Genomic DNA, 24,130 nt, shown 5'->3' with positions numbered 1-24,130 from the left:
CCTTCCCTGGAAAGGGCCTCCAAGATGCTGTTGCAAGCAGAAGCCAAGTTGGCAATGGACTCCCACTCATCCTCCAGGGACTCTCCAGCTTCAGAGAGGACTGGGGGATAAAGGAGAGGGCAAGGCCTTCAGTCCTCAAGCAAACCCTTGGCCCACCCAGGCATGGCCACATCAGTGCCTCTGCACTCGGGGAAATGGGGGCAGCGAAGGAGCACAGGGCAGAGGAGGGGAGGATCTCTTACTTTTGGTGATGGAGTTCCGCAGGGAAAGTGTCCGCGGCAGGAACTTATCTGTTTCTCTGGACTCCACGTGTGGAGAGGTCTTTTCCTCGGGAGGCAGAGATTCGGGGCCTTTGGCTGCCTGACCCACAGCGAGATCTTTCTTGTTCACAATGGCATCTCCAGGATGGTCCTAGGAGAAGCAGAGCAGGAAAAAACAGCCCTATGTGCATTCTGCCATGTGCCACAAGCTACTAAATGTGGAACACAGTGCAAAATTCAGCTTCCTGAGAAAACTTTGGCTTTCTTTTTTTCTTTAAGAAACTTTCCAGCCCTCTTAAGACAGCAGCAACAGGATATTCTTACCCTAAACCTCAGAAACTAACAAGAAGTCTACTGTTGCTACAAGGGGTAGGAGATGGAGAAGGGGACCTGTGTGCTGCAAAGACCTAGACAAAGGGGGTGCAATTCAGGGCCCATTTCAGTAGATGATCAAGGGATGGAGCAACACCCCTATGAAGTAAGATTGCAGCAGTTGGGACTTCTCAGCTTACAGAAAAGGTGAGTGAGAGGAGACATGACAGAAGTTTATGGAAGTGTGCATGAGAGCGAGAATGGACAGAGACATTTTTTTTCTTCCTCTCTCAATACACTAGAACCCTTGGACATTCAATGATGCTGAATGTTGGGGGATTTAGGACAGATAAAATAAATGACTTCTTCATGCAGTGCATAGTTAAACCATGGAGCTCACTTCTGTAGGAGGCTGGGATGGCCACCAATCCAGCTTTAGAAGAGGATTGGGCAAATTCATAGCAGATAAAGCTACCAATGGCTACTAGCGTTGCCTCCACAGTCAGAGGCAGTAATGCTTCTGAATACCAGTTGCTGGAAGACATAGGACGGGAGTGGGCTCTTGTGCTCAGATCCTGTTTGCAGGTTTCCTACAGGCATTTGGTTGGCCACTGTGATAACAGGATGCTGGACTAGATGGGCCATCGGCCTCATCTAGCAGTCTTTTCTTATGTTCTTATATTCGATGCCTCAGGCCATACACTACTAGCAGGTTGCGTGTGCACATGCACACACACACATTGTGACATTGCACTCAACTCCTTCCACTTTAAAGGGTTGCCTCAGGTGCTACTGTTGGAGAGGGAGTGCAGCTGTACTGGGGAATTGGATCTGGGCAGAGGATCATATCCAGAAATGGCCAACCCTTCACCAGGCAATGGGCTGGTAGGTGTGGCTTTGCCAAAATGGCCTCATGAGCCATGGGGAGGCCTCATTAGGCTCATGGGTTGGAGATTCCCTACCAATGAGCTACAGTTTGATGCATAATGTCCCATGCACAATCACAGCAACTCCAGTTAAAAGGATCAGGAAGGGGAAGAAGAGGAAGACCTTCCTCTGCCTGAGACATCTCCCTCCCATTCCTCTGTTCCCTCCCTTGTGTCTGTTTTGGGACAGTAAGCCCCTTGAGGCAGGAACTTGCCAAACGTGCTCCTTGTAAATCTCCACAAACATAGATGCCACTATATTATTTAAAGTGGTTGTTGTGACTATTATTGTTAAAATCAAAAGGCACATAAACAGAGGTACAAGGAGGGAAGACAAACACTTACTGCGTCCTGGTCTGAAGAGGGCTTGGGCGTGGCAGCCAGGATGAGATCCGGAGGGGGATTTGGCAGGACAGGGATGTCTTGAGGTGGCACCCTGCAGAGAATGAGACCCGAGACACTGAGACATGGAGGTGGGAATGCAGAATGTATGCTAAAAGGATGGTGTGCTGCTGATATCATATCTGAGGTCTCAGAACCAAGTCACAGCATTTCCTACAAACGTTTTCCAACACATAACAGTTCGATTTAGATCAGGCATCCCCAAACTTCGGCCCTCCAGATGTTTTGGCCTACAACTTCCATGATCCCCAGCTAACAGGACCAGTGGTCAGGGATTATGGGAATTGTAGTCCAAAACATCTGGAGGGCCGAAGTTTGGGGATGCCTGATTTAGATCTAAACACATCCTGTAAGAAACCCTGCCTTTTTTGCAGCTTTGGTTCCTGAATATCACACATTTTAAAAAATGGACAGAGGAAGGGAAATGGCTATTCTATTCTTTGATGCCTAACCTTCTCCCCCTCTCGCAGGAGCTGCAAAAGCTGATGAAAAGAAAGGAGTTGGCAGCTAGTAGCCCCAGAGCAGAATGTGGTCCACTGACAAATGTTAGCAGCCCTCTTCGCCCCTCCAATTACCTGCAACCTTGTTATCATGGGTCCTGAGGAAAAGACATGTTTACAGGTGCACACACACACACACATCACACCCCCTTTATCCCATGCCTCTCTCTAGCAGCAAAAAGAGAGGAACCGTGGAGCAGCAATGAAAGGTCTTTCGGCGCAGTCTCCTACACCCCTGCAAAAAAACAGACAAGGGTTGCTTGTCTAACCCAAGATAAAACTGGGGGAAGGGCTGTAGCAGAGTGACTGTTTTGCAAGCAAAGATCCCAGGTTCAATCCCCTGCATCTCTAGTTATACAGATCAGGTGAAGCACTGTGTGCCCACAATCCTTTGCCATTCGAAGCACAGTGGACAATGCCAAGCTAGAAAAACAGATAGCCTAGACTGAATAAAGCAGTCTCTTGTGTTCTAATATCCATGGAATGAGGCAGAGGGAAGTTGGCTGGATGTGGCAGGGAAGGGGTGAGTGGGTATGAGCCCTGAAATAGGCTGGAGGTACTAGTGCTACTCACGGGTCTGGAGGCTTGGGCGTCCGGTCACTATGACTCCGCAGAAACTCAGTCCTCTCCTCCGCCAGGCTGTGAGGGGGCCCGTCTGGCAGGGACAGCGAGTGGAGCAGCTGGAGCGTGGCAGGCTTGAACCCTGCTTCACTCCCCGGCCTGGTCAATTCCACATCACTGGCTGGCGGCTCACTCCTCCTCTTCTCTTGTAGAGACTTTAGGTACAGCTCTGAGAAACTTCTGCCAATGAGGAGAAAAATGAACAGGATAAATGCATCAGAACACCATCCTGTGGGTTGAGTGGAGGAATAATCTTAAGTGTCGTCCAGCAACAGCTATTCCATCAGGAGCAGAGGGCTAGTCTGATACACCAAACGGCAGCCACTCCATCAGGCTGCAGAGCAGGACCAAAGGGAAGCAAGGCTATTCTATTAGCTCTGCAGAGAGACCAGCTGCGTTTGGCTCACCCACAACTGTTGTGCATCAGCATCCATTTCATCACCCTACTTTCTAATCAAGCTAGTCATTTTAAGAAGGATAAAGAGACCTTCTTATTTCTAGAGCAGGGAAGGGACAAAAGGGCACCTGTTTTGCACACAGAATAATTCTGTGTATGATTTCATTAAAGAGACTTAAATCCTGCTCTTCAAAGTCCTGGGGCAGAATGTAAAATTGCACAAAACAATGCACAGAGAGAGAGACACGCACAAATACACCAAAAGCTAAGGAAGGGAAGGGTAGGGGAAACCAGTTCAAAAAAAATTAAAAGACAGGGGCGGGGGGGGGGGATACAGGTCATTAAAATGACACATCAAAGTAGGAGCCAGGCAAGCGTCCCTGGGGAGAGCATCTCAAAATCAAGCCAATGAGAAAGTTTATTATGGCCAAGACAGTCAGGTCCCAGCAGACTGCTGCTATTATCTCCAGTTCAAGTCCACAGGTACCTTACGCAAAGGGGTTTAATGCCAGGACTGGGCACTAGGCAAACCCAAAAGAAATCAAAACTAAAAGCAACACACCAAGGAGAGCAAATATAAGAAAGCTGGCCTGGGAATGTTCCTTTCTCCCACCCTCGAAGAGTACTCACCTCCGGGCCTTTCCATTCTCATCTGGGGGTACGACAGTAATGGTGACCTTCTTGGCAGTGCGCAGAAGCTCAGAGGTCTGGGCATGGCTGAGGCTGGGCAAGGGTCTCTCGCAGACACGGACCAGGCGGGCCCCAGGCTGGAGACCAGCCGTCTCAGCAAAGGTGAAGCGCTCCACCTCCGTCACGAAGCCCTCGGGGTCCATCTGGAAGCCCAGCTGGCCAACCCCGTTCCGCAACAGGGTCAGCTCCCGTGTCTCGCAACCCCGAGTCACCAGCTGGGGGGAGGGGGAGGGGAGATAGTTCAGGTGGCAACTAGATTAAGCCGAGGAGCCTATTTTTATAGCCAGTGTATAGCCTTGGGACCCACAGGGTAATAAGAAGCACAAGAACCCCTCTAAGCATATGGAGAGTTTATTTCCCCCACAGCCAATTAACAGCAGTCACCCCCCCACCCACATCTGTAATTCAGGAAGTGGAGCAGGAAGGGACCCAAATTTAGCTCCACAGCACTTTGAATCCAAATAATGCTATGCATCCAACCACCACCCCTGAGCAGGTGAAAACAAATTATTACCTGTAGCCGGTGGACAATGTCACGGATATCGGAGGCCTGACCCTCATCCACACGCATGCAAATGTAATCCCCTGTCTCATAGTAGAGGTCCAAAGTGCAGCTTTCAGAGAAGGTCCAAGCCAGGATGTCCCGGCAGGAACAGTTAAAAACCACCCTCTTCTCACGGGCATCAATGAGGACTAGAAATTCAGCCGAGATGCCCAGCAGGCACCGCAGCTCAGGAGTCTTGTTCTCAGGTCCTCTACTGCCATCCCGTGCCCACACGCCCCACACCAAAGCTCCCGCACTGTGTGCCTCTGCCCCTTTTGGTGCCTTGGACTTCTCGCGCTTCTTTGCAGCCAAAGCGATGAGGGCCAAGCGCGACGAGGAGGCTTCCAATGTGCTGGTGGTGGCGTGGTTGAGGGCCAGATCTCGCAAGTATTCCTGGCGGGTACGCGTTGCCATGGCGTGGAACTTCCCTGAGCGCTCGGCCGCATTTTCTGCGTTGATCGCCTTGGCGAGCAGGAGGTCCCGGAAAGCTGGGCCCTTGGCAAAGGAGTTCTCAGCCGGGATGAAGGGACCAAAGCGTGGGATGTCCTTGGTGCAGCTAACAGCCACGCTGAATGGAGCAGCCATTCGCAGAGAGAGGGAAGAAGAAGGGACACAGGACACTTTTTAAATTAAAAAAAATGCAATGGAATCGCTTATTTCTCTGCATCAATGAAATCATTCAACATCCTGGGCACCTGAATTTCCATTTTCTTATGCTCTCATTAAATGCTTTTATCTGGCTAGAAATATCCCTGAACAGTGATAATGGCCTCTTGCTTGTGAGGATGGAGAGAGGTGTTTGCAGGAACTTCTGCCTCTGGGGGTACTTGCCCTACCATATAAAGGTAACAGTCACATCAATTTCGTCGCCCATTTTCCACCCCTGCCAAACACTGGCATGTGACCTCTGGGAGGTTGTTGTTGCATGATGGAAACAATTGTAGTGGGGTGGGAGGTGCAGTCTAAACTAAGAGAGTGACCCTATGCAATCCTAGTTTCCCAAACCTGCTACTTAAAAAACAACATGCAACTATATTTTGGAGCAGGGATATATAGGCCTCGCTGCAAGCCCACCAAACCAGAGGGCTGGTACAATGAAGACCGTCAACCCACCAACAAACAAATTACTGGGCAATAACAGTAACTGAGTCCAAAAGCAGCTAGGCCTTCCGTACTGAGCTGATCAAGGAACTAGGCCCAAAGCCTGAGGTTTTTGAACTTTGCGTTACCCTGACAACCACTCAAGAACAGGCCTCGCAGCTCCCTCTGCTGGTGTGCTGTGACAGTGGTACAGAGAGAAAAGTTCGGGGTTTGAGAGCTTGGAAAAAATGGGGATCCCATACCTCCCAATCGCCTGAGGAAAGAAACAGGATGGTCAAATCTCGGCAGCCATTTTTGGTGCCACAATCTCATGCGCTCTCGCCAGAAAAAAAAGCACTGTTTTGGGGCACCGTGCGAGATCTTGCCACAGTATAAGGCAGTGGCAATATGCCTGTGAATAACAGTTTCTGAGAATCTCAGGTAGGGAAAGTTGTTGTTGTGTAGGCTTGCCATATTCAAAAAAGTAAAATTCCTGACACCTGCAAAGTTGTTTTTAGGAAGACCCCAAAATTGTTGACATTTTAGGGAACAAACCCAAATTGTTGAGCTTTTTAAGGGAAACCTCCCCACCCAAAAACAGTGATTTTAAGCTTTTGGAGCTGTTTCCACTGCTTTTTCCATCACGTTGCCATACATCCGGGTTTCCCCTTACATTTTGCCGATTCGGCAAAATCCCTCCCCCAATACCCTTTTTACACCCGAAAACCAGGACCTGGCAGGAATTTTCCTAACATATGGCAAGCCTACTGTTGTGCATAGGTCCTGCTTCTGGGTTTCCCACTGGGGCATTGGGTTGGCTTCTGTTTGTAAGTTACCTAGGAATTATTTTTGTATTGGGCAACTGATAAATCAAATAAATAAACAGCCAAATAAATAATAGCTTTCCACGGTTCCAGCCACAGCATCTGATGAGGTAGGCTGTTGCCTCTAAAAGCTTATGCCGGTTTAGAATATTTTTTTAAACAGGTGGAGGGGAGGGTGTTGTTAGGGTCAAAAGGCAGTATAAAAAATGATTTAATAAATAAATAAAGTTAAAGGTTACTGAAAAGTTACATGTCATTTAACACGTATCTTATTCTTTAACGTGCTAGTCTTAGCATGCCTGGAGAGCTATGTCAACAAATGTGTGTACTATCTAGGGATAGCCACCAGAAATACAGTATGTGACTTTATTACTGATTTTATTTTTGACTATTATTACATTTATCTCAGTTGCCCAATTTAGTCAAATTTGACTTGTACTGTAATGATTCATTATTTTACTCATTCATTTCATGAGTCAACGCATTTCTAAAATGGGTATTTTTCCTTCTTGGGAAAAAAATATTCCCCACATCACTTATGGAAAGCTGACATTGTGGCAATCAAAATAAAAAGTATTCAGGAAACTGATCATTAAAGATACAGGAGCCTCCCCCAACATCCTTTACTGCTTTGCTCGTCTAACCTGGACATACTGGTACTACAATTATACCTTACTGTAGAAAGGGCAAAAATAGTGCAAATCAAGTTTGAAAAAGAAGTAGTACTAGGCTACAATAGTTGGATGCTGCTGTCATCTGGTTTCTCTGGAGAGAGAAAAATGCACCAAGAATGGCAAATAAAAACAGAAGGGCTACTGTGAATTAACCTCAGCACCAAACTACAAGTGACATTAATCTCATGGTTTTCCCTTGAGTGCAGAGGTTTCTTCCGACACAAATAACCAGCCAGGGGCCCCATTCCAGATCTGGATAGCCGGGAGGAGGGATGTCATGGTCAAACCCACCTGTTCCCTACCATACACACACCATTTAGGGGATTTGTTTTTATAATAATGGAAAACTAGGGGAGAAAAACACCCTTGTAGCTGTACTACTGTTTCAGAGGAAACTGGGGGTCAAATTACTGTACAACGGTTCTTTTTTTTTTTTTAAAAAAAATCCCTTAAAATGTGGCTGTGCCTCTGTTTCACCACAAGGGGACATATTTCTAAGACAAAAAAGTACAGGAATTACAAGTCTCAGCCAGCTGAGTTTCCTGCAGAAAATAAAATAAAAATCTAATTTGTAAAAAACCCGTATTGAAACCTGTTGGATCTGTGAGGACAGTTAGCATATTCTGGCAGAAAATATTGCAAAAGATAAGTAACAAGTTATAAACACATCAATATAGTTTGTGCTAGTGTACATTTTTGCAGGCTATCTCCGCTGTGTTCCAGACGAGGTCCTGATTACTCTGAACTTTGTGTCCTAAAACCTTAACCAGAACCTACTTTTTCAATCAGATAAGGATACAGGAATAAAGGACTGAGAAGCAACCTCATATCTTGGGGTTTAATCCAACGTTAGTCCTCCTCAGAGTAGACCCACTGAAATTCATAAATATCCATTCATTCTAATGAGTCTACTCTGGCTATAACTCAGTTGGATACAACCTTTGCTATCTAAGAATCTGGGACAAATGGAGAAATTGGTACATCAGATTAATCTTATTCAGAAGTCTAGTTAAACTTGATGCTTTCTTCCTTGAACAGGGCACGTTCATTGCCTATGTGGAAGTGTGGTTTGAGGCAGTGGCTACAGAGTTGGATTAGCACAGGCTTCCTCAACCTGCGGCCCTCCAGATGTTTTGGCTTACAATTCCCATGATCCCTAGCTAACAGGACCAGTGGTCAGGGATGATGGGAATTGTAGTCCAAAACATCTGGAGGGCCGAAGGTTGGGGATGTCTGGATTAGCACCAGGGGGCCCTGGTTAAAAAACCCACTAATTCATGAAGCTCAGTGGGTGACCTTGGGTCCAACACACTCTCTCCCCGATGAGCCTACCACAAAGGACTGCTATGAGGACCATGGACCACACTGAGCAACTTGGATGAAGGGTTGGAATAAAATTAGGAAAGAATGGATTTAAAAGCTAACAACGGACAACGATGGCTGCATTCGCACATCATGTTATGCCACAGACTAGTGTATTTCAGCCCGTTCAATAACGGGCGCTAGAACATCCTGGGGTTCGGAGAAGCGCTTGCACAGCGCTCCTCTGAACCCTGGGACCTGTCCTTGCTGTCGGCGGCAAGGGGACAGGAACGGAGGAGGAGAAAGCGCTGCGTTCTCCTCCCCTGTTCCTGCCCCCCAGCCGCTGACAGGAGACATATCGGGGTTCGGAGAAGCGCTTGCGCAGCACTTCTCCGAACCCTGGGACCTGTCCTTGCTGTCGGCGGCAAGGAGACAGGAACGGAGGATGAGAAAGCGCTGCGTTCTCCTCCTCCGTTCCTGCCCCCCAGCCACTGACAGGAGACATCCCAGGGTTCGGAGAAGCGCTTGCGCAGCGCTTCTCTGAACCCTGGGACCTGTCCTTGCTGTCGGCGGCAAGGGGACAGGAACGGAGGAGGAGAAAGCGCTGCTTTCTCCTCCTCCTTTCCTCTCCCCCAGCCGCCGACAGGAAGGACGCGGGACACAAACGCCTACCTCGCCACCGCTGCTTTGCGGCCTCCTGCCGCTCCTCTCAAGGGCCAGGGAGGGTTGTGAGGAGGAGGCTTCCCTGACGTGCCCTGCATTGAGGCGATGTCCGACCGGGAGCGGCGGTTGGAGGAGGCGGGGGGGGGAGAGTGTGCGCGTGCAGTCTCTTTGTCCAATCCCTGTGTCCCTGGGGCACATGCGCAGTAACCCAGGGACACACGGGAAAACTGGACGCAGAGACACTTGCATATTATTATATAGGATTGCTTTAACCATGGTTTGTTCAATGCGGCTCAGAACCTCATATGTCAAGGACAACCCCTCCCCACATGCACTCACCCTGGCCCTGTGATCAGAGGGCAACACGAGAGCAAACCTTTCCAGTGGGGATTCTGTGGCTGCGGAATGCTCTCCCCAGGGAGGCTTGCCTGGTACCATCTTTGTCTAGTCTTAGTTGCAAGGCAAACATGTGTGTGTTTTTTTTACCTGGGCTTTTGGCCCTTAATTTGAAGGGTTTAAAGTATTTTTGGCCTCTATTAGTGGGGTAATAATAATTTAATAATTTATTATTTCTACCCCACCCATCTGGCTGGGTTTCCCCAGCCCCAGGTAGGAAAAGACCTGCCTTTTATTTATATAGATATGTTTTTAAGGGTTTTTTATTGGTTCTGTGTAATTGGTCTTAGTGTTTGTATTGTGTTTGTACCTCACTTTGGGTTATTTTCACAAGGTAAGCAACTTATAAATGTAAATGTAAATAATAATATTGGCACAAGGACTACAGGATTTGCAACCAAAAAATGAACAACTCCAGGCACGCCTGGAAGAAGCGGACCATTTGGATCCCTTCCAGTCGGGTTTCAGGCCTCATCATGGGACTGAAACTGCCTTGGCCACACTGTTCGATGGTCTTCAGCGGGCTAGGGACAAAGGTGAGAGCTGTTTCCTAGTTCTGCTGGATCTCTCAGCGGCTTTTGACACCATCGACCATAACATCCTTTTGGAACGTCTAGAGGGGTTGGGAGCTGGGGGCACTGTTATACAGTGGTTCCGCTCCTTCCTCCTGGGCCGTGTTCAGAAAGTGGTGGTGGGGGATGAGTGTTCAGACCCCTGGGCTCTCACTTGTGGGGTGCCTCAGGGTCCTGTCCTCTCCCCCATGCTTTTCAACATCTACATGCAGCCACTGGGAGAGATCATCAGAGGGTTGGGGCAGGGTGTTCATCAGTATGTGGATGATACCCAGCTCTACCTCTCTTTCAAATCAGAACCAGTGAAGGCGGTGAAGGTCCTGTGTGAGTGTCTGGAGTGTCTGGTTGGAGGATGGATAGCAGCTAAGAGATTGAGGTTGAATCCTGACAAGACAGAAGTACTGTTTGGGGGGGACAGGAGGCAGGCAGGTGTGGAGGACTCCCTGGTCCTAAACGGGGTAACTGTGCCCCTGAAGGACCAGGTGCGCAGCCTGGGAGTCATTTTGGACTCACAGCTGTCCATGGAGGCGCAGGTCAATTCTGTGTCCAGGGCAGCTGTTTATCAGCTCCATCTGGTACGCAGGCTGAGACCCTACCTGCCCGCAGACTGTCTCGCCAGAGTGGTGCATGCTCTAGTTATCTCTCGCTTGGAATACTGGAATGTGGGGCTACCTTTGAAGGTGACCCGGAAACTACAACTAATCCAGAATGCGGCAACTAGACTGATGACTGGGAGCGGCCCCTGAGACCACATAACACCGGTCTTGAAAGACCTGCATTGGCTCCCAGTACGTTTTCGTACTGGGTACAGGAATTTGAAACACAATTCAAAGTGTTGGTGCTGACCTTTGAAGCCCTAAACTGCCTCCGTCCAGTATACCTGAAGGAGCGTCTCCCCACCCCCACCATTGTTCTGCCCGGACACTGAGGTCCAGTGCCGAGGGCCTTCTGGCGGTTCCCTCGTTGCGAGAAGCCAAGTTACAGGGAACCAGGCAGAGGGCCTTCTCGGTAGTGGCACCCACCCTGTGGTACGCCCTCTCACCAGATGTCAAAGAGAAAAACAACTACCAGACTTTTATAAGACATCTGAAGACAGACCTGTTTAGGGAAGCTTTTAATGATGATTATTCTGTTGGAATAAAATATTAATATTTTAATACTCTGTTGGAAGCCGCCCAGAGTGGCTGGGGAAACCCAGCCAGATGGACGGGGTATAAATAATAAATTATTATTGTTGTTGTTATTTTCCTCAAAATCTCTCGCTGTCAAGTCCATCGAGAGGAACAAGCCCAAAGGAGGTGTTACAATTGGAAGGTCAGGGAGAGTTTTGCCAGGTTTCCCCGCACTGCCACCTCCCTCTCACCTGTAAGTAGTGTGCTCTGTGCAAGATTCATGTGCCCTCACCACAATGAACACATGCTGAAAGTGTGAGCGGAACACCTTTGGCGTGAAGGGGAGCGCTCCAGGCTCCTGGAAGACGATGGTCACAATGTCATTCCCAATGTGCCGCTTCCTCAGCAGCTGCAGAAGATTGGGGCGGGGGGGGGGGTAGGAAAGGAAGGTTAGCAGAAAAATGGGGAGCTGGAGACTTGGGACAGGCACTCTGCTCAGCCTCTGAATGCAGCGTTAGAGGATGTGAATAAGTTCTGCTTGATTCTTCTCCAGTATGTGTGTGGTGGCTTCCCCCTCACTTACTTTTTATGGGGAATCTCTTGCTCCCCTGACCTAAGCAAAAATGCCCCCACATACCTGCTGGCGGTTGTTAGGGGTGTAGGGTAGCATGGTAGAGACGTGGAACATGATCTCATAATCCTGATACGTGGTATAGAGCGAGTGGGTCCCCGTGGAATCATCTGCAAAGAAGAGTTGGAGAGAGATTAAAACATTTTCAGTGTGGCTGCAGCTACGGTAGCATCCATCCACACATTAATCACACTCCCGTTATACTTACTCTTGTTGTCTAGCTGGGCACGGTACTTGCCAAAGCCTAGTAGCCGGATGCGCTCACCCAAGAGGTTCAGGAATTCCTGGAAAGTTGGCCCTGCTTCCTCGTTGTTGTACATGTCTTCCTCGGAGCCCTGCCCTGCCCGGCAGTACAGCACCCCGACTTTCCGCTGGAAGCTGAGCTGCGGGGAGGCGGAAGTCCAGGATGGGTAGATTGAAGGGCAAGACCCAAACAAGAACAAACCAGAGGCTTTTTCAAAGCCTTCACCTTACTGGGTAGGTCTAATCCAACATCCTGTTGCACATAGAATGGCCAATCAGATTCCTCTTGCGATGCCCACAAGCAGGCCACAAAAGTGCTAGTCCTCTCCTGCTGCTGTCGCCCAGAAACTAGTATTCAGAGTATCCGATGAGAGGTGCAACCGCAACAAAAAGCCGATCACGTGGTTGTCCCTGCCTTACTTCTGGGTAGCTGGAGTAAAAGATCTTAAGATATGTATCTCAGTAGAAAATCTTAAAAGCCATGGGATAAGACACTCTTTAAAAGTACCTGAGGTCCCAAGCTGCGTTGGGCTTTAAAAGCCAAAGTCAACAGCTTGAATGGAAATGAACCCGTAGCCATGCTCATTTGATACAGCAGAGGAAGATGGACCTTCCAGATATTGTTGGACTACAACTCCCATAATTCCTGGCTGTTAGCTATGCTGGCTGGGGATCATGGGAGCTGGAGTCTAATAACACTGGGTGGGTTACAGGTTCCCCAGCCCTGCCTTAAAGCTCAGCTGGATGTTCTTTGATGGATGCCTTCTGATTTTTAAATTATTGTTTTTAAATACAAATGATACAAATCTAGCTGCTGAAGAAAGTGATTGTCTAGATCCATTTCAATGGGAGTTTAGGCCTGGTTCTGGCACAGAACCTGCTTTGGTCGCCCTGTACGATGACCTCAGTCGGGAGAGAGACACGGGTCATGTGTCTCTGTTGATTCTCCTCAACCTCTCAGCGGCTTTTGATACCATCAATCACGGTATCCTTCTGGAGTTAGGACCGTGTGGCACTGCTCTGAGGTGGTTCCAGTACTACTTGCATTGATGTTTCCAGTGTGCATACCTTCCCATTTTTTCTCGCAAGATCTCGGCAGCCATTTAGGGTGCTGTGACTTCATGCGCTCTCACATTTTTGGGCACTACAAGATCTTGTCTCCCAAAAAAATACCGCTTTGGGGGGCAAGAGCGAGAAGATGCATATCCCAGTTTTGCATCAGAAAAAGTCGGAAGGTCTGAGAGTGTTGCTTAGGGAGTGTTTTTCTGCCCATGGAGCCTTCAATGTGAGATTCCTCGGGATTCGATTTTATTCCTTGGTTGACATCTGATGGCCTTTTAAATGTGTTGTGGGATTACTGGTTTGTTTTTGTTCTTATTTTTACTATGTATTTTGTGTTTTTTATACAGTTGTACCTTGGCTCCTGAACGCCTCGGGAGTCAAACGTTTCGGCCCCCGAATGATCAAAAACCAGAAGTGAGTGTTCCAGTTTTTCAACGTTCTTTTGGAAGCCGAACGTCCGACACGGCTTCCGCAGCTTCTAATTGGCTGCAGGAAGCTCAGAAGCCGTTCTTTGGAAGTCGAACGGACTTCTGGAACGGATTCTGTTTGACTTCCGAGGTACAACTGTATTGCAATTTTATGTTGTGAATCGCTCCGAGATCTATGGATGAAGGGCAGTATAAAAACAAGACAAAACAATTTTTCATGGCAGTAAACGACCTTGAAAGCAGTTCTAAGACATGGGTAGGCAAACTAAGGCCCGGGGGCTGGATCCGGCCCAATCTCCTTCTAAAAAATCCAGCCGGCAGACGGTCCAGGAATCAGGGTGTTTTTACAAGAGTAGAATGTGTCCTTTTATTTAAAATGTATCTCTGGGTTATTTGTGGGGCCTGCCTGGTGTTTTTACATGAGTAGAATGTGTCCTTTTATTTAAAATGCATCTCTGGGTTATTTGTGGGGCATAGGAATTTGTTCATTTTGTTTTCCAAAATATAGTCCAGCCCCCCACAAGGTCTGAGGGACAGAGGACCGGCCCCCTGCTGAAAAAGTTTGCTGACCCCAGTTCTAAGACATAACAGGGTGGGGAATATGCGTTTTGAATGAAACAGCCTTACCCCTTGTTCATCCAACTTGAGCAAGGTCTCTGGGACCTTTGGGGAACTAGAGGCCAGGCGGAGACACTGCAGGTTGAGCTCTGGCATGACGTGTTCCAGCAACTTCTTGGGAGGGATGCCCCGTGGGGCAGTGTGGCGGACCGAAAGGGGAACAGCATCCTCCAAAATGGATCCCCGCAGAGTCCGGAGCTGGGAGGAAAACAACAGCTGTCAAGGGGACAGGAGGAGCATCACACCAGGGGGACTCCCCTCCACGTAAGGCCATGACACCACTCAGTGTGGCCTAGTGGCCAGGATGTTGGGGTGGGACCTGAGAAAAGCTGAGGTTTGGTCCCACCTTTGCCACAGACTCTCTTTTCAAGCCACATTTGCACCATAAAGTGGTATGGCGTCACTTCAAAGAATTATGGGAGCTGTAGTTTGTCAAGGGTGCTGAGAGTTGTTATTCCCCTCAAAGCCCTACAGTTCCCAGAGTGCTTTAACAATTAACCCCTGTTCACAGAGGATTCTGGGGATTGTAGGTCTGTGAGAAGAATAGGGGTCTCCAAACAACTCTCAACACCCGTAACAAACTACAGTTCCCAGGATTCCCAGCCATGCCATGGCTGTTTAAAGAGGAATCCTAGTGCTTAAAATGTCTGGTGTGAATGTGGCAGCTGTCGTCTGCTCTGGGCTGGTGTCAGTTCTCCTGGGGAGGTGTTGATCGCCAAAGAATACAAACCATAAATTTAAGAATGGCTGGCTGGGCTTCCCCTCAACCCTTCCTCCCTCCCCATCCTGTTTTCCTTGTGTGCTGTGTATTTGAGACAGTTCTCATGGCTGATTTTTTGTAAGCTAATTTAACTCGCAGGTTGGGATAAAAAAAAAACCACAACAACGGCTATTGCGGCATGTCGTAAGAGCCCACCTGACTTGTGCGGATTATGAGGCGGTAATTGTACTGGGGTCCAGCGCTGCCCTCTTTCTCCTCACGCCGCAGCGACACAGCCACAGAGCCCAGCTTATCGTCCACCCCGAAGTAATTCTGGTGCTCTGTGTGGAGAGAAGCGAGGAACCTGCCTTGAGGACAGCTTGCAAACAAAGCCAAGCAGAGACTCTGAAAACAAGGAACCTCGCAGCAAAGCCAGCCAGCAGGAGGCCTACACTTGCCCCACACCCAGCGTCCCATTTTTGCCCTCAGCCACCCTGAACACCAAGGGTGAGCAGAGGGTCCATTGGGGTCTAGTGGAAGATCTCTGTATGATTCAGGAGATCGGCAAAGTTTTACGACTCCCAGTTAGAACAGGGGAAACCATTTTCTCTACCTGAACAAGGCTGCTTGGAACGAGGAAAGCTAGCCAGGAGTGGGGGGTGGCGTGAAAGGAGATCGAGCTCTGTTTTCAAGTATCGGACACAAAGTCCTTGGCTTAGAATGCGCTCAGAGGCACCTTCTTCTCAACTACATAATTCTAACTGTAATCTTTTGTTCCTGGGTCTGGGCTGGTAGATTGTGGGGTTGATCTAAGAAGGCGGAGGCCAGACCATCCTTCTTTGTACACCATCCTTCACCAACCTAGGGAGGCCTCCAGATTTTTTGGACTGAAACTCCCATCAGCCCCACAGCAGCTGGTTGGTGGAGGCTGCTGCGTACCATGAAAGGACAAAAAGATAGCCCATCACTACCAAACCAGGATTTTATTTGTCTTCTCCCAGTCTCTAACTTGCACCCAGTCACACCTCCTATTCAGGGCAGGTGCCACCTCATGTTAGGAACATGCCTTTGAAGCAGTTCTGCCCTGCCTCTGGCAAGGCACACTAGGTTCCAAAATTTCCCTTTTTTCCAGGTGCCTTCACCAGCAATGCAATCCTCTTAGCTTCAGAGTGACCACACCACTTGCTGTCCATTATTTTGGCCTCCTTTTTACACCCTATGAATGCATTTCAACACACCTAAGAGCCACTCAGTTTACTCTAATGCGCAGGGCTGTTGTTGGAATGGATCTAAAGGGGGCTGAATGTCTTCAATAAAGCTACATATCTCTGTTGGAAAAAGAACGAATGATCTATTGCTGTTCCAGAAACATTAACGAAGAGATTACATGCACTGAATAATACAAATGGTGCAGACAATTTTGTTGAAATACGGCATCCTTTTATAAAATACTTTACTGATAACCCTAAAGAATGGCAAGTACCAAAATCAAGAGGTTGGACTTTGGCAAATCTTAACTAGATTGATCCCTCCTGAAGGGGAGGGGGGAAGAGTTGGGGTTTAGTTTTTGTATTCCCCCCCTCTTTTTTGTAATGGTTATATATTGGGAATTAATAAAACTATATTAAAAATAAAAAATAAAGGCAACTCTGACAAAGGACCAATGGTTGCATAAACTAATAGAATTTGCGGAATGAGCAAGTTTAACAGCCAAAATAAGAAACTAGAATGAGGAAAAAATAAGGAGTGAGTGGGATTGTTTTGGATAATATTTAAAAAGAGACGGTATCATGGTTAATTTCCACGTAGGATGAACCTAGGACCGGCAGTGGACAAGATAAATGAATAGAAAGAAAAAGGATGGAAGTCTACGGGAGATGCAGCGATCCAAAGAATATGAACGATAATGTCAGTGAAGGATAGATTGGGAAGCCGATACAATCTGGGCACATAAATCCATGTATATAAATGAGTGCAACTTTAAATTTGAAAATGCATAAATAAAATTATTTTTAAAAATTAAAATTAAAGCTATGCATCATGCAAAAAGGAAGCAAGAGGAGGCAAAATAATGGTCCAGGAATTGGAATTCTAGTTTTAGGAGAAAGAAAAATGTCTCCCTAGCCAGGTTTTCCATACTGTGTATTCTCTGTATACCCATCTATTGTGTCCCACACAACCCCCACTCGCCTTTTTGCTTTCCCCTCGCTTCAACACCCCAAGTCAACTCCCACAGCCTGCCCAGGGCCCCCTTCCCCTGCTTCACCTCACCCTGCCAGCAGCCGCTCACCCTTGCCGTAGAAATGCTTCCGATAATAGCAGGCTCCGAGGTCAGCGTACTCGATAGCATGGCTTGTCCGGCTGGTCCTCTGGCCGTAGCTCTCCCGGGGCTCTTCCAGCACAGAGACCGCCATGTTGGGGCAGTGAAACCCTGCAAGGGAGCCCCGGTGCTGGCCAATCCCCCACTCGGCCTCGCCCCCAGCCTCCATGCGGAAGTTGGGGCAGCTGAGCACCAGGGGCCCATCCTTGTCCTCGCTCCCCTCTCCCTCAAAGGGGGGCACAGGGTCCGCCTGGCACCGTTCCCGTTCCGACGCAGCCGATGCTCCTGTGATGACATTGCCAGGCTTCTCCGCCTCTCGGGTGGCCTCGCCTGGCTCGAAGAGGATGCTCTGGACGTCGTAGTGGGCCAAGTGGCGACCCCACACTGGCACGGGCGCCTCGGAAGGCGCAGGGTCCCCAGCCGGTGCACCATCCGCCTCAGTCTCCCACACTTCGTTGGCTGCCAGTCCCAGCAGAAGCAGGGGGTCACGGAAGCGACGTGCCGTGGGGCTGCCAGCCCGTGGCTCTTCGTGGCTGTGTGCCCGGGCCCGAGGGGGCGCAGGGCACTTTGTGGATGCGTTGGGGCTGCTGATGCGATGAAGGCTGACTCCAGCGGCGGGTGGCGCAGTGGGCAAGGGAGAGCCGGGGGCGGCAGGGGCAGGAGCCAGCTCCCCTTCGCTGAGCGTCACGTCGCTGTTGCTGCGATGCATGAGGTAGCTACGTCTCGGGGACCTCAGTGGAGGGCCACACTGCCCCGCAAGGGGGCCCTCAGCCGCCTGGGGCTTGGGGCCCCGGAAGGTGTCGAAAGAGAGGGACGTGAGAGGTGGTCTGTTCCAGTGGCTTCGGGTCTTGCGGATGAAGAGGTCGTCTGACTGCATTGCCTCCAGGCGCCCACAGACCTCTCCCCTCGCGCTGGCCCAGGCACCCAAAGGACCACGGGGGAATCTGGATCCTACCCAACTGGAGAAAGGAAAAAACAACACCAACCCCGCTTCCCCAGGTGCTTCAGCAAATCAAGTTGTCAGCATGTAACAGGCCGCAGTCTCTTTGGCGGAAGAGGTCAGTGCCCCGCCCATGGAGAGGGGCTTCCAAACACGCTTAAAAGGGATCTAGTCCTGCTGGGGAGATCCAAGTTTCTCCTTGGCAAACAGGCTCCATGCAGAGGCGAGGGTCAGCACACAGCAGCCAGACGGGCAGGGGTGCCAGGAATTACCTGGGCACGGCAAAGCTGTCTAGCCATTTTGAGGGGTGTTTACTGCAATGGAAAAAAGAGGCAAGGGAGAGAGGGAAGAAGGTAGGTGAAAAAGATCTGCTTTGAGCCAAACACGCCAGGTTTATGGAGCTGGAATTCAAGCCTGCTTGATACCCAATTCTCCTGCTTTGGAGGCCTTGCCAAACTTTCCCAGGTGGGGTACAAGCATTGGGCCCAGGAGGCCTGAAAGATTGTACTTCCCTAAACAAACCTACCCGGGTGTCAAGATCCTCAGGTGAGCACGGTTGGTGGTGACACCAAAGAGAGAATCTATTCTCTGGCTGCTCCCACATTGTGGGATTTCCTCCCGAGAGAGGCTAGACTGGCTCCCTCTTTGTTATCCTTCTGCGGGCAAGCCCAAACCTTCCTGTTCTGACAGGCCTTTGGAAATTAAGGTGAGGACGATGCTGATAGAATCATAGAAACGCAGAGTTGGAAGGGACCCTGAGGGTCATCAAGTCCAACCCCCTGCAATGCAGGAATCTCAGCTAAAGCATCCATGAAACATACCCATCTAGCCTTAAAAACCTCCAAGGAAGGAGAGTCCACAACTTCCCGAGGGAGACTGTTCCACTGTTAGGCAGCTCTTACTGTCAGAAAGTTTTTTCATATGTTTAGCTGGAATCTCCTTTCTTGCAATCTCCTTTCAGATCACTGGGCTTTCAAGTACCTAGCAACACCTCTGAACCCGACTATAACCACGGCATCTGGGATTCCTGAGGAGGAGGAGGAGAAGCTCCCCGCTTCAAACTTTGCATAACACCTGGAATAAAGCAGTTCCTCTACGCCAAGAGTTCAGCTTCCCAACCCAGCATCAAACGATGCTCTTCGCTCTGCATATACCCAGAAACACTCTCACCTGTGCTCCGGCCCCGCGCTTTTGCCAAGCCCCAGTTTTTTAAAGCAAAAACAGGGCTCCATTTGCTCCACACCCCATGTAGGATAAAATCCCTGCTGTCAAGAGCCGATTAGCCTAGTTGTTGAGCATCCTCCCCAACCCACCCCCGAGGGCTGTCACTCCCAATCACTATCGGAGGAACTGGTGCCCAGCTGTCCCTTGCCCTGTACAGATGGTGCAGCCCAACAAGCCCTGCACCCAGCCAGAGAGGCCTGTTTCTCGGAGGAACCTGCCAGCTTGGGGCAGGGATGGAAGATTTGGTGGGAGAAGCTGGAAGGCAAGTGGCATCTGAACCTGGGTGCAAAGCAGGTCCCCCACCCGCTGCCTTGTGGCAGGCCCTGTCCCAGACTCCGAGGAAAGCAAAAATAACAGCATATCCGGCCTTGGTCCTGCATGCGCTTTGCACAATCACTAACCTTGTTTAACTCACTTCGCCCCAAAATAAACTATACACTGATTGGAAGCTGGGCCGGAGAAGGCAACAACCTGCCTCTGACCCCGGTGCGGAGGACCAAGTCACGCTGCGGTGACATGTAATGGCAACTCTTAAGCGAGCTGCCCAGAGGCACACGCTCCACTTCAGCACTACAAGCAGGAGGAAGTGGAAGAAGACCAAACTTCTGCAAACGATCAAAGCACAGGCATGGCTTCTTGTCATCAAGGCGTGAGGAGGAAGATTAGTGGGAAGAGGATGAACTGTTTCTGGCGGACACAGACAGAAGCAAGCAGCATTCGCCCAGGGAGGGAAATTTCAAATATTGGGGGACGACAGCTTTTTCAAGCCACATCGACAGCAGCTTGCAACCCACTTTTGTACTCTGTGCTCCTGAGTAGGCCTGGGCTATATATCGCCCAGGACCGGTATGAGGAGCAGACTGTGTTGTAAGAATTTTGAGGTCATATATATAATGACCCAGGTGGCGCTGTGGGTTAAACCACAGAGTCTAGGGCTCTGTCCCAGCTCCTGCCCACCTAGCAGTTCGAAAGCACATCAAAGTGCAAGTAGATAAATAGGGACCGCTCCGGCGGGAAGGTAAACGGCGTTTCCGTGCGCTGTTCTGGTTCGCCAGAAGCAGCTTTGTCATGCTGGCCACATGACCCAGAAGCTGTCTGCAGACAAACGCCGGCTCCCTCGGCCTATAGAGCGAGATGAGCGCCGCAACCCCAGAGCTGGACACGACTGGACCTGATGGTCAGGGGCCCCTTTACCTATATAATAAATGTTCATAAATGTACCAAGCAAACAGTACAGGAGGACAGGCCTGAAAACCATTTTGATTCTCCCAAAACGACCAAATGTTTCTCTGCAAGGAGAGAAGGGGGGTGAAGGAACTTTCTCACTGTCTCAAGAATTAAAGTGATTTCCATCTCAAAGGAAAGGCCAGGCTACCCAGGAAAAGGCAAACTAAGAACTTTGTTAAATTAATAAGTTACATAGTAAGACAGGATAGACAGGACTTCATGTTAATATCTCCTCCCACCAAACCATTCACCAACGATACTTGAATTTACATATTGACAACCGAGAAATTCCAAGACATGACATCGCTGTAATCAGGGTACCATCTCCAGAAGATTCACAAGTATTCTGTCTATTATTATTATTGAAAAAATGTTAATCTTGTAAGAGTTCACAAGTACTCTGTTTACTGGAAATGTTGATCTTCCTTTCCCGCCTTTTTCCTCCATCCACTTACATGTACAACAAAAGGTATATAATGGGAAATGTTCTTTTGTTCGGGGTTCCTCTTGACATCTCTGCTTTTTTGGGGGGGGGACCTCTGTTATAACAGGCCTCTATCTTTTTTTAACAAAGATCACGCTTTGCTTTACAAGCCCTGGGTTTTGGTCTTTGTCATTTTATACCAACCAAAAGGAGCTATCTGCTCCTTAGAGGATTTCAGTCCTCCTTATGAGGCTGATCTCCCTTTATGGGAACTTATTAATTTTTATATCAACCGCAATGTTGGTTTCCCTCAGCGGTATGTCGCTGGTGAAACAGCAACCGTTCCTGAGTCCCTCTGCTAGCCGTGTCTGCTGGGGGGAGTCAATAGTTCCTTCCTCCAGCTGTAGCCTTATCAGCTACTAAGGGTCCTTTAAGTTGCGCCCAGGCAGGACAGAGACAGTCAATAATGACACCGGGGGTTGAATTCAGAGAAAGAATTTAATCCTTAAATTTAAGGGACTCTCGGTGATCCATGTTTCACGACAAGAGTAAAGAAACACAAATTTGCAAAGCTTCTTATACACTTCTTGGGCTCCTTTCCCCCTCCTCTGTAAATGTGCGCACGCAAGGGGGTCACAAGTACATATAAGTGACACACAGAGGCACAGAGGCAAAGAGGAAAGCATTTTAAGAAGCATTTTAGGAGGAATATTGGGGGGGGGGGCAATGCAAACCAGAGGATCAGATCTAGCTCAATAACACAATTGGCAAACCCCTCCCTTCACAGCAGCACGGCTAGCAGAGGGACTCAGGAGTGGTGGCAGTTTCACCAGCGATATATCGCTGAGTGAAACTGCCATCGCACCTTGCCCTCATATGATGCAGAGGGTGAAACAAACTGTACCAGGGAGGCACCGATACAGCTTGTCCTTCCCTCTGCATCTTTAAACTGCTCGACTGAGGCATGTGCAGCTGCCCTTACCTCAGCCGAGCAGTTAAAGGAGCCCCCAGCTAGCCCCCATGAGCTGGCGGCGGGGTGGGGGCTCTGTGAAACTGCTCAGCTGAGGGAAGCGCGGTTGGCGCCCCCCGAAGCAAGAAGTTAAAGGAGCCTAGATGCTCTGCCCGTTTGCCCATGAGCATTGGGGCTGTCTCAGCTGGGGAGGGGGAACCTTCTGGACCCCCAGCTTTGCTGCGCAAATAAGCTGCGTTGTCCCAGCCCGTGAGCGCCTGGGTGAAACCACCTCAGTTCCCGAGGTGAGAGCTGGGGCAGTTTCACCAGGTGCCTCGCGGGCAGAGGCCAACGCAGCTTGTTTTTTCAACATCACAGTATATTGCCAAACCGCAATGTTTGGCTGGCGATACACTGCAATGTTGAAAAGCTGATATCGCCCAGCCCTACTCCAAACTCCGCTCTGCTGTCCTTCTCTAGGCAGCACATCTTTTACATGGCTTCCCTCCTTTATCGCACACATACAGAGTTATAGGTACATTTGTTCATGCCACACCGTCACTCCGAAGGGTGATGCAGTGTTTAGAGCAGGCATCCCCAAACTGTGGCCCTCCAGATGTTTTGGCCTACAACTCCCATGATCCCTAGCTAACAGGACCAGTAGTCAGGGATGATGGGAATTGTAGTCCAAAACATCTGGAGGGCCGAAGTTTGGGGATGCCTGGTTTAGAGAGTGTCAGACGTGGGCCACGTTCACACCATAAACTTAAAGCGCTACAATGCCACTACTAAACCTGGGATCTGAAGTTTTCTAAAGGGCGCTGAGAGTTGTTAGGAAAGGCCTGTTCCCCTCACAGAGCCACAATGGTCAAAAGCTGTTTAACAATCAATCCCTCCTCACAGGGAACTCTGTGGGAACTATGAAGGCAATAGGGGTCTCCTAGCAACTCTCAGCACCCTTAACAAACGACACCTCCGGGAATTCTTTGGGGGAAGCCATGACTTTTTAAAGTGGTATTACAGGGCTTTAAATGTATGGCAGGAATGTAGCCAAAGACTGGGCAGGCCCAGATTCAAATCCCTAATCGAGGGCAAGGGCTGCTGGGAGTGAGCTGGGACAGTCACTCCCAACCTAACCTACCTCACAGGGTTGTTGCAATGAGAAAAATGGGGTTGGGACTGGCGGGTGGGTGGGGAAGACAACCACCACCATGTGCCATCCTGAGCTGCAAAGGCGGGAAAAGAAGATTTTTTTGGGGGGGGGATTAATAAAATATTTCAAGAGCAGCACAGCATAATGGATAATGTGTCTAGGACTGAAGAGTCTCAGGTTCAAATCCTCCCTCAGCCATGAATCTCTCACTGGCTCAGCCTCTTACTCTCAGACTAGCCTACTTCACAAGAGTGTTGTGAGGATTAAAGCAAGGGAAGGGAGAACTAAGCTGCCTTGAGCGCCTTATTTATAAACAAACAAAAACAAACAAATACATACATTTAAAAAGTGAGAGATATTTCTACTAAGGAGGGTAAACTGGGGGGCTGAAATGCTGGCCAGGACCCTGTTGTTATTGTTGTTGTTGTTGTTGTTGTTTCCCTAGTGTGCATTTTTAGCAAGCACAAGAGCTTCTGATAAGAGCCAGTCAAGATGAGAAATGTTCTAAAATGGAAAATCTTATGCATGGGGAAATTTCACAGCGGGCAGCGGGAGAATACATGCAAAGAGAAAGCGAGAAAACCTGCATCACACCTCAGCGTGGGTGAAAAGGAGAGAACTGATGAAGCGTCAGCAAGCGATTCTAACAAGTCATGCTGATTTTTGCATCCCCAACACCTGTAAACCAAATGAAAAAATCTACTTTGGCCTGAAACACCCATTGATTCTCCCCCCCCCCAAATGTGCTCTTCTTATTCCACATTAACAGAATTCAGCACGGTCACGTCCACACCATATATTTAAATCACATTTATGGCAGTCATGGCTTCCCCAAAGAACCCTGGAAACTGTAGTCCCCGCCAAGCTACAATTCCCTGCACCCATAGCAAACTACAGTTCCCAGGATTCAGAGGACCTCAAAAAATGGAGGACGTA

General features: G+C 49.2%; 1 protein-coding gene across 3 annotated transcripts in view; it reads right to left on the bottom strand.

Annotated features, from left to right (window-relative positions):
* SIPA1 (signal-induced proliferation-associated 1) overlaps positions 1-24,130 on the bottom strand; it is a 40,002-nt gene that overhangs the window by 5,341 nt on the left and 10,531 nt on the right. For all 3 annotated transcript variants that reach the window (XM_035098925.2, XM_035098923.2, XM_035098922.2), the window contains exons 2-13: positions 17,248-18,531; positions 15,174-15,298; positions 14,267-14,455; positions 12,115-12,289; positions 11,913-12,016; positions 11,527-11,684; positions 4,623-5,220; positions 4,049-4,323; positions 2,974-3,201; positions 1,844-1,934; positions 243-411; positions 2-100 (exon numbers count right to left, since the gene is read on the bottom strand). In XM_035098925.2, the coding sequence (XP_034954816.1) occupies positions 2-100; positions 243-411; positions 1,844-1,934; positions 2,974-3,201; positions 4,049-4,323; positions 4,623-5,220; positions 11,527-11,684; positions 11,913-12,016; positions 12,115-12,289; positions 14,267-14,455; positions 15,174-15,298; positions 17,248-18,154 (3,118 nt within the window). In that variant the 5' untranslated portion in view covers positions 18,155-18,531. The remainder of the gene's footprint in view (position 1; positions 101-242; positions 412-1,843; positions 1,935-2,973; positions 3,202-4,048; positions 4,324-4,622; positions 5,221-11,526; positions 11,685-11,912; positions 12,017-12,114; positions 12,290-14,266; positions 14,456-15,173; positions 15,299-17,247; positions 18,532-24,130) is intronic.

The sequence above is a fragment of the Zootoca vivipara genome, chromosome 17 (assembly GCF_963506605.1).
Source record: "Zootoca vivipara chromosome 17, rZooViv1.1, whole genome shotgun sequence".
In the NCBI taxonomy this organism is placed as follows: domain Eukaryota; kingdom Metazoa; phylum Chordata; class Lepidosauria; order Squamata; family Lacertidae; genus Zootoca; species Zootoca vivipara.
The sequence above is the reverse complement of the archived record's forward strand: the minus strand, read 5'-3'. Positions and strand labels throughout refer to the sequence as shown.